The sequence below is a fragment of the Poeciliopsis prolifica genome, unplaced genomic scaffold (assembly GCF_027474105.1).
Source record: "Poeciliopsis prolifica strain line A6 unplaced genomic scaffold, Auburn_PproV2 SCAFFOLD201, whole genome shotgun sequence".
Taxonomy (NCBI): Eukaryota; Metazoa; Chordata; class Actinopteri; order Cyprinodontiformes; family Poeciliidae; genus Poeciliopsis; species Poeciliopsis prolifica.
This window is the reverse complement of record NW_026562576.1, coordinates 1-10548: the sequence shown is the minus strand read 5'-3', so window position 1 is coordinate 10548 and position 10548 is coordinate 1. Positions and strand designations below refer to the sequence as shown.

The 10548-nt window shown below is 38.6% G+C and overlaps 1 protein-coding gene across 1 annotated transcript; it reads left to right on the top strand.

Moving 5' to 3' along the window:
* Nucleotides 1-1823: 1823 nt before the first annotated feature.
* LOC129356855 (semaphorin-3G-like) lies at nucleotides 1824-2118 on the top strand (the record flags this gene model as incomplete). Its single annotated transcript, XM_055026399.1, is given in 1 exon segment — nucleotides 1824-2118. A coding segment is annotated over 1 exon segment (106 nt), but the record flags the coding sequence as incomplete, so codon positions are not given.
* Nucleotides 2119-10548: the final 8430 nt, after the last annotated feature.

Genomic DNA, 10548 nt, shown 5'->3' with positions numbered 1-10548 from the left:
TGTGGTCTCTTTTGAATGGAGGAAGCTATTTTCTTCAGTGATGCATAAATATTTACATCAAGAGGTTTTGGAAGGTCTCCTTTAAGAAGACATCCGATATCTTGTTGCCTGTTGGATGCTGCTTCGAAACTACAACTTACTTTTCTGTGGCTCCAGAGGTCTGCTATTTCATGGAAAGTTCTCAAAAAATTTATAACAACTCACATCAACAACCAACAACTCAAAAAAGCGCAAAGCACTTTGTTGCTTGAAGCCCCGAGGGTTCCCAGCAAGTCGTCACACCCGTCTCGTTTCCCACCGTTGGCCTTTCGAACCGTATAAACCATGTATGGGTTTCTTTCCTGCTGCAAACAAGTGCTCCCAGAAGAAGCAGGGCTACGGCAGCATTGATACGTTTAATGGCTCAGTCTCATTCTGCCGTGACCCCTGTGTGCACTTAAAGACTTGCATGTGAATGGGATGCATGTATGAGAGGGGGTTTTAAAGGTACGGCACAACTTAATTAAACCCCTGAGATGGTGACAATGGCGAGGGAGGGGTCAAAGAAGGTCACTGGTTCAGAGGTTTTGGAGGAGAGAGAAATGTCGAGATAGATGTCGTTTTGTCCTTTTTGTTCAAGCACAACTCATGAATTTATGGGATTGTTATTACCTTCGCTAAGCTAGAAGGTAGGACTTCCCTCGTTCACATAATATGAGCTTCACATCATTTTTGCTCACTTTATCTGGACCCTTCCTGTCCCAGTTGAGCATAAGGCATCCATGTGAAAAGTTTGTTTTCAACACTCAACACTGCCTGTGTTTGGTTCCTTGACCATCATGCAACACTTGACAAGCTGTGATTTTTTTCTGCCATAAACTCTATGGCATTTAATTTTGTCTCAACACTGAAAACTAAAGTAAATGTTTTACATGAATATCCAACAACTCTAAATGTGTCTTTCTTTTTATTCTATTCAGAAAAAAAAAAAAAAAAACTTTTATCTTCATTGGCAACTCTCGTAAAGATGCTTCATCTCTTATTGCTGTGCCATGCAATAAAAATATCCAATCGATATTTCATTTTCATTTTCAATGAAAATGAATGTTTTATTGCATTTCAGTTGCCTCGATTTTAAATAAAAGTGTAAAACAACTGGAAAAGAAACAAACAAGGCCAGACAATGACCGAAGGTTACCCAAATACCAGACATGGCAAAGTGATAGAAGAAAAATGAAAATAATAATATCTCTGAAGGTCTTTGTTAGGAAATGACTGCAATCTTTTAAGGTAATTTGGGTTATGATGCTACAACTGAAGCTCTACATTCATCAGATATAGATCAGATGGCTATTTAATTTGCTGAACTATGGAGTACTGGGATGGTGGAGGGTTTAAAAACAACCCAAATATAGAGACCTTGATCCTTGATGCCGATGCAGGTTCGATTCCTGGCCTGGTGACCTTTGAAAGATGTCTTCCCCTTCTCTCGTTACCCATTTTCTAGTCAATTCACAAGCAAATAAACACTGGAGCCAATAAAACCTGTTAAAAAAACCAGTGAAATGTGTTCTAAATTACGTTAAACGTTTCAGAGTAAGTCACCTTTCACCTATTTGATGCAACAATGAACTAATACCCCGGGGCAGAACTGCGCTCTGCGTAAAAAGAAGAGCCAGACTCCAACACACGCCTCTCTCCCTCTCTGTCTCTCTCTTTCTCCCTCTCTCCCTCTCACCCTCTCTCTCTATGTCTCTCACTCTCTCTCTCTCTCTCTCTCTCTCTCTCTCTCTTTCTCCTGTGGGAACTGAGCTGCGGAAGCATTCAGAGCAGAGAGTCAGTGAATCTGGCAGAGCGGCAGTCACTCCGCACAGAGGACCGCGCGCGTCTTCAGTTTGACGCTCCGGGAAGAAACACGTCCTCAAGATCAAACACCTTGACGAGAAGCGTCAAGATAAAAGTCCCTTCGGAGTTTTGACGTTTAGTCTTAAAAAAAATCTCAGCGAGAAGGAGAGGCGCGTCTGTCAGTAATTATGGGATTTACACCTTTCGTCTTCAACCAAGTTGTGGCTGCGCTGCTTGTCACCAGCATCTGCGCGACCAAAATCAACGTGCCGCGCCTGAGACTCTCCCACAAAGGTGAAGCTTTTTCATTCTTACAGAGACGCTCTTCATCGCTTGCGCGCTTTCCTGCAGGTGACACTAATTGGCAGAACTCTCCATCATATAAGGAATATTTCTGCATTGTAGTTTTCTGTAAATGTGTTTTCGTTTCGTTTTTCTTTCTCCTCTCCTTGTGGTGGTTCAAGCTGGAAGCGTTTAATCCGGGTCGCTCATTTGGCTACTGTTTCGGAGGTTTACGTGCTTTTAGCAGGAGAAATTGCTCTGCAGCGCAGTCAGAGGAGGTTCTTTGGCGGAGCTTCACCTCTCTGCGGTGAGAGCCACCCGGGTGCGACCGTCTCATTAAAAGAGTTTATTAGGAGCGGCAACCGCGTCGGAATTCGGAAGCAAGTAACTTTACTGACATTTAAACCGCTTGAAGCTTTGAGAGGCGAAATGACCGGAATGGCTTTCGCGCACAGCTCGTTCACGGACAAAGCTGCTTCATTTTCATGAATAAAATTGGTCTGCTGGATTTTAATGGATGTTTATGAGTAGAAGAAATGTTTGCCCAATAGCGGGTAAACGCCTGCATAAAAGGTGAAGCGATTTTAAAAGTGTACTTTATTAACTAAACAAGTATAAACTAAAAAGAAGGATCTTTTTGTTTTGTTTTGTTTGTTTGGTTTTTTTGATCAAGCTTAGAAATGTTGCTCAATAAGTAACTTTGTTAAATGTTTTCTAACAAGGTGGTAGACCAATCAGGGGCGTATTTAGGAGGACGGGGGCCTTTGGCTGCAGCCAGTGTTGGTGTGTTGGTGTCCCATCCACTTTCTTGTCCACTTGCAGACTGCTGTGGGCTGATGACAAAAGATCGACCTCCAGGTTTTTATCTGTCAAACTAAACTTTGTTTGTATTCACTTTCCTTGAAACTTACTTCTAAACAAATTATCATTTATAGATTCAGATTTTTTTTAGAATTACCATTGTGGTGATTTTGCATAGTCACTGCAACAATGCAAACATACCAGGACAGGTGAAGCTTATGTTTAGAGTCACCTGGCACATTTGATGTTCTTGGGGATTAAAGTTGGGTCAATGGTGTCTTCAAATGCAGGCATATTGACCGTATGGTACCAATATCTAGTGCATATTTGTAATCCTTATAAGAAGTAAACACATTTTAATACCTTAATGCCTTAATGCCATCTTGCTTTAATGTACATAATGTAAACCTTACTCTTAATGTCTTGGGTATAGATGCCTATGCAGTCTGTTTTTGGATAGTTTACATTGTTTTCTTCCCTCTAATCTGACGCAGTTGTTGTCCATGACTCATTCATAGATAATGCTGGTTTAAAAGTGCATAAGTACTGTTGACTGTTGTTGCCAAGTCTGGCTCATTGTTTCATCCAGTTTCACCCGAAGCAGTTCTGCATAAGTTATTGGCCCAAGATATCTCACAGAATTTCCTCCTGTTCAATTTTCAGGAGAAAAGCCACCATCTGAGCTTATTGGTCTTCTCGTACTGCAAATAAACACAGCTCAGTGAATTGGCAAGGAATGAATAGAAGAATTAAGTGTAGGAAGGTAACTTGGATTTTTGTGAATCAAACAACAATTGCTCATTTAAAAGTTACGATATTGTCTCAGTAAATTCTATCTCTCCTTTGGCCTTTGCAAAATCCTGGACTCAGTACCTATTTGTTGAAAGTTACATCAGAGGAAATCTTTGATTTCAAAATACAATTGAGTTTGAAAAAAAAAAGTTGATATCCTCAAAGACTGACTTAGAGAATGAGTTAGTACAGGGTGGGCACTCCAGGTCCTCGAGGGCCGGTCTCCTGCAACTCTTGGTTGTCTCCCTGATCCAACACACCTGAATCCAATAGCTGAATCACCTCCTAAATGCAATCAAGTTCTCCAGAGTCCTGCTAATGACCTCATTATTTGACTCAGGTGTGTTGAAGTAGAGATACATCTAAAGTTGCAGGAAACCGGCCCTCGAGGACCTGGAGTGCCCACCCCTGAGTTAGTATGAGCTTTTCATCAGCATTTTTTGCCTTTGGTATAAGTCTATCAGTGGAACTAATAACTCTTGACATTCAGACTGTAACAAACACTGCAAATAGATACCAGTCATTTCTGTTTATGCAATTCATAAACATGACATTTTTATCATCAAATCAAAGTAATTTCCTCAGCCTGGGCTTTCACTGCTGCTCGCTTGTTAAATGATCTAACCTCATCTCGCCTACTTTTTGTGGTGTGGTTACTGACTGGCGCCACCAGCTGTTTATCTTGGGACACTTAACATCCAGCTTCCAGTGGTCAACCCCCCCTGGACTAGCCAGGACTGACCAAAATCACACATATGAAAAATAGTAAATTGTTTTAAAAATGAAATGTGATATTTTTTTCTTTTTAATTCCAACTAAAGGATGCCTACTGAAGGCTGAAATATACACAACATTTTTATTAATAGAAACTCTAATGAGATTTCTTATCTTAAGCAACCAGGTCCAGTTAAGGCACAAGAAGTTCAGACCTCAGTTCCAGCACTTTGAGGCTCTGCGTTCGCAAAAGCAAATCCTCTTCACACTGAAATGCTTTTTGATAAATTAAACAACTTCATATGTAATTTCTAACTTTCTTACATATGAAAGGGATCTCTCCACTGCCCTGGAGGAGTGTGGGAAGAGCTCTTGCACTGAAGATTCTCATTAGTGACCACACAGCTCTTTGCTTCCTGTCTCATTGACCTTTACTTTGACCTCTCAGTTTGCCCTCCCATGCATTATTCCCCCTAGCGTTTGCTCTCTTCTTCTTTTGTAGCCTTTACGCATAAATCTCCTCCTACCTTCCAGAATTCCTCATCTGTTTTATGAAAGCTTTTTTCTTGATTTCAAACCTTCATTATTTTGCATGTGTTTGTATTCAACTAGTTGCCTCGCACTCAGTTTTAAGTCTCAGAAACACTCAGAGTGTTTGTGCTGCCAGGAGGATGTGGAAGTAATTTAGTGGAAGGAAAAGGCATCATTATCTCATTTCAATCAATTAGTGGGTACAAGTTGAAGCAGGAAGACGAGTGTTTTTTCCACTTAACCGTATGAGTTTATGTGCTTTGTGTCTCTCCTTTGTTGTGATTTACTACATTTTTGACACCTTCAATTTTAGTAAAGCTGGACTTTTATGAAAAAAAAAAAGTTAATGTAGAGGTTTGTTCACATAAAATTTTTTCTGTCATTCCATAAAGACGGCTTTAAATTTTAACTCAATATAAAGCTGATTATGCATAATTTCAATATAATATTGAAATTATTGACATTGCTTGACATTGTTTTTATATGTCAAGCACCTAACTGGATCTCTTTATGCATTTCATGAAATCATATTTGATTATCTCATTTTAATAATGCACCTTTCAGTTTCGCTTCTATTTTCTTTTCCTTTTTTGTTCATTCAAACAGTATCTATGTCTACTTTTTAGCTCACACACAGTCTTAAACACACACATTATGTCCAATACAATATTCACTTTGTCTCACTGAAGGCAGGGGGGAGACAAGGGGAGTACTTGAAAACTCAAAAACTCACATCAGTGTCCTGTTTTTAATCCAACTGCACTGGTTTTCAAAAGGAAGGGGTCTGTTTGTTTTCGCACCCTTTGAATTAATGAGTGTGCTTTCTCAGTTGGCCTTGCTCGAACGGCTTTACCTCTGGGCGTGAGTTGTCCGGCAGCAGGGCTGGGAAAACCGTCACCAGGAGTCAGACGGAGACTCCAGACCTGCAGGAATGCAGGGCGTCTCTTGCCCTGTCATCTTTCAGCTCTTTTCTTTGTCCATTCGCCATCCGTCTTCATCCATCTCTTTTACGCTGTGAATAATGTAACAACTCATTCTCTGCAATCACTCATTGCAGTGTCTGTCTGTCTGCAATTCTCAAGTTCAGCTGACTTATACTTCCAAATCTCTTACATCTCAGACTTGATATAAAATAGTAAAAAATATATAGTGAAAAAAAGCTGGGAGAGTCGACAGCCAAACCCAGGGGCCAACTGGCTTGGTTCAATCTTTTTATTATTATTTTCTTTTTTTGATGTCTCAGCTGTTATAAATTTTGGGAGGAAAGACTCTAGGTCCATTTGAATTTTACCTGATGGGCTGGATCATGGTCAAGTGTATAAAAACATAAATTAGACAATAAGTTGGCAAAAAATCTAAATAATTAAAAAGAAAACAGAATTGTAAAGAAACTCAATGTGTGGTATAGTTTTTCCTTGATTTAAAGCAAAGTGTCCTACTTTGAAAAATAAGTTTATTATTCTTTGAATTTTCAAATGAACATATTGTTTGTAAAATATATTGTTTAATTCTAATTTTGATCCATTGTCTTTTCTTTTTGGCATCACATGGAACAACACCAGTTTAAGTTCTGCAGGAGCAGAAAGGAAATTTCCAGGTCTGAATATGATTTAATTATTACAGAGTTCTGTTGTCACATGAAATTGTAATGATGATGCAATTCCTGCTTTTTACAGCAGGTGGCAGACCAAACATCAGGCCAGTATTAGGCAACCAAAAGTTACCCCCAATAAATAGTGATCTGGTTAAGCATTTGAGCGATAATAAAGGCACAATGAGAGCTTGTTTCAAGGTTGGCTTGGTATATTTTGCAAAGCATTTTCTTGAATGCACAAATGCAGAAAAATGCAGTAAAATATGCATAGGTGTATATTTTGCGTCATCTCCTGATAAAAATGTTTATAGACCCCACTATAGTAAAGAAAAAGTCCAATGTTAAGAATTAATTATGCTTCACAAAATCCCTTGCGCTGCAGATATTCACCACTCAAAGATTTGTATCAAATTAAATGAAGCTAGAAACATTATACTCTGTGTTAAATTTAAAATGTCAATTTAGAATAATGCTACAAGTCTGTTGAAAAATACTTTTCAAAATCAGAAAGGCAAGAAAAAATGGCTTGAAAGTAAAAGAAATCTGTGTTGATTTTCATACATCAGGAAATTGCCAGATACTAGCACATACCTACTGCTTTGAATTAAGTTTGTTTTACACATTTTTCTCAGGTGTTCTGTATTTTCCAAACATGCTCATTTGGTGTTGCAAACACACACTGTGTACTTTTAACATGGTACATCACAACAAACTCACTGTTAGACTGATCAGATTAAAGCGTTTCCCAAGAAGATACAAAATATGTGCTTATTTTTGTAAGTTATGTTGAAGTAACAGTGATTTAATACTCTGTAAATACAAGTGACTCCTGATACCTGCGCTAAATTAAAAGACGGCGCATAACTGAGACGTAGCCCAGTTCAAAGCGCTCCAGTTATTAGTGTTGACCATTTTTTAAAAAGCTGTAAACACACCATTGTTATTAGTTTCCTAATTCAGAACCATGCAGGTTTCATGAGATGTCTCACGGTTCTGGTCTGTGGATCTGCTGTTGGCAGTAATATGCAATATGTACCTGTTGGTGTGTTGAGATGAGATCGTTTGTGGTGAAGAAAAAAGTGCTAAAAGCATAGAGAAAGCAGAACGTAACTTGTCAGGGCAATTTAGGTTTGCTGGCTTATTGCTTCTGATTCAGCCAAGCTCTGGTTTCTGTGCTGCTGTTGCTGATGAGCCTCATTAATTGTGTTCCTCAGCCGTTTTATTTAAGACGTTGCAGACTGACATATGTCTACTGAGCTGCTGAATGTGTTTGTTTAAAGTTTCCGTGACACTGTTGCAGTCACTCAGGGTTTACGCATCTGATGTAGACATCTGAGTGTCAGTTGTGCGGCGTGTCAGCAGTATTTCTCCAGTAACGGCTCTCAGATGGCGGCCTGGCGGCTGAAGACAACAACATCGACACCGAATGTGGGAGAAAGCTGAGGACAAACACAGACAGATCAGAGATGACAGATGGAAAGATGCAGTGAAAACAGCTTATATCTGAAGCTGAGAAGAAAAGGTGGGAGCTCATAATGATAATAAATCACAACAAGGAAATCTGCATAGAAAGAACTACAGAATCCTCAGAAACAGATTCTTTCATTTTTTTGTATTTTTGGGACTTAATTACAATGCTGGTAAAAAATAAACATCACTGCTGGCAACTTCTTTTTGTTTATGAAGAAATTAAATGAAGCCCCATAACTTGGCAAAGAAAAACTTGACTCACCTTAAAATCCTGGTCAGTTGTTCCAGTTGTTTTTCTTCCATAACCAAAAAGATTAATTTTAAATGGCATGTGTTGGTTTATTTCATGTTGGGAGAAAATTTCAGAAAATTAATCTTAAACAAACTTTATGTGAACACTGCAATGCCAAAACGCAGACAATGCAGCATTTATTCATTGGAGCACTTGTAATGAACTATGACCATGAAACTTAATCAGCCTTGGTTTTAAACAACCTTTTAGACTGTGTAATTGTTTAATTTTCTAAATGTAGAGATGTACTGGTTGATTTCAATTTGGCTGGCTTTGAATAACTTTCCTTGTGTATGCTGACATTCTGAACTTCTAAAATCTCTGTCCTTAACTATGGAAAGTTCCTGCTCATCAAGTTCCAGGTATTTCATTATTCCCTGATTTTATTCTTTAAAAACAAACAAACAAAACAAATACAGCATAAATACCTTCATGAACTTTGTCATGAAGGTATTTTTATGCCCAGTGAGGAATAAAGGTAGATAAAAGCTGATATTAGTTTGAGTCTGGAAGAACATTTTTTTCGTTTTGCATTTCAAACAACACTGTATAACAATGTCTGAAACAAATAGTTGAAAGAGGTGCAAAAATGAAGCAGTTTACACTATTGTGTGGATTTACGTCAGAACAAAGAAGAGTGAATGAACAGCGAGCTACAGATAAGGTTTTCCAAAAAGGAGGGACAACGCAGGAGACTGAAAGAGCAGTGTAGGAATGACAGTAACAGAGGAAAGAAGAGCCAACCTGAATGCTGAGGAACACTGGTCCCTTTGACAGGCAAAGGTTGAGAGTTCATGTCCCAACAATGTGGCATTGACCATCTGTCATGCAGATTACTAAGGACCCCAAGTAAACGCAAAAAACTATGTGAAACGTGCATGTGTGCACGTGTTTGTGTACATTCAGCCCCACTATTCCTTCCATCTCTTTTCATTGGGAAACATGTATGGCTGTCCACTGTGATTCAGTTACTATTTTAAAAGGAAAAAGGGTTTGCATAGTTCAGCTGCACATGCAGCCAACAATAACCTAAAAGTCCTCAACATGGTGGTGAATTAACACGAACCATACACATCACAGTAGTAGACCTTGAGCAAGGTGGGTTCAAAACTTTAAAAAAAAGTATTTATCTAATCTCCCTAAACTCTACCCCACCCGTAAAGTTCAAGAAACACACCAGCTTCACTGCTCTCAAAAGCTCCGTGATAACTATGTCTTCAAACGTTCCAAGGTTTTATGAGTTTTTGAAAAGTTCCTCAGTTTCTGCTCATGCTTGCCGGTGTCGTACATCACGCTGTTAAGACCCTTCATGTTGACTCTTACTGTGGATTTGTTTCAAATTAGTTTCAGAGCGTTGAAATACAGATTTAAAATGCGTACATAGCTGAAAAAAGAAGGAAAATAGTGGATTGCTATGACAAAAAATTTAACTGCAATAAGTGGACAGGAATATAAATTAATTTGTCTGTAAAAGCCAACCGAGGCTCTCATAGATACCCGAAACACATCCAGGTGTTTGCTCCAAAGTTACCAAGTCATTTTAACTTGTCTTTAGAGATTGTGTAGCTTACTTGCATCAGAGAATCAAGTAGCAGCTCCAGCAGAGACAGTCAGTGAAGCAGAACCATTAAAAAACCCTGTTGTCTTGGTGAAACATTAATAAATAAAATACCTTTTCCAAATTGCTAGATTACAGAAATTCTGTCCTCTAAGTGTAACACATCACATTTTGTCCTTTTCCATGTTCTTTTTTTATGTAATCTGCCAAATGTTGGGATTTGGAACACAGTTTTCTAAAACTGGGCGTTAAAATGGCCATTCAATGAATTCCACTATTGAACAATCTCTGCTAATGTGATGACATGAATGTGACTTTGTGGAAAATCAAGTCCTCTCACGTCTTTTTTTTTTATGCACTCTTATTTCGCAGCGTGCTGAGACCAATAGGTTGGACTTCACATTGTTCTGCATCTTGACTGAACATATCATAGTTTTGCTTTAAGTTTTTAATTACCCAATCAACTATGTAGCATTACTTTTTTAATGCTCTTTAAGAGGTCCAAGTGCTAAAAATGATTAGTGAGCTATTCAAACAATAAAGGATTTCTTAAGTTTCACTTTAACAAGGCAGCATAACCTTATTGCTGTGCAACATTTGTGATGTTTGAGTCACAGTTACATTAATTCTGTAGCAGGGGAGCACATGCGCAGCTGTGGTATCCATATGGACACATTTATCGATATGTCC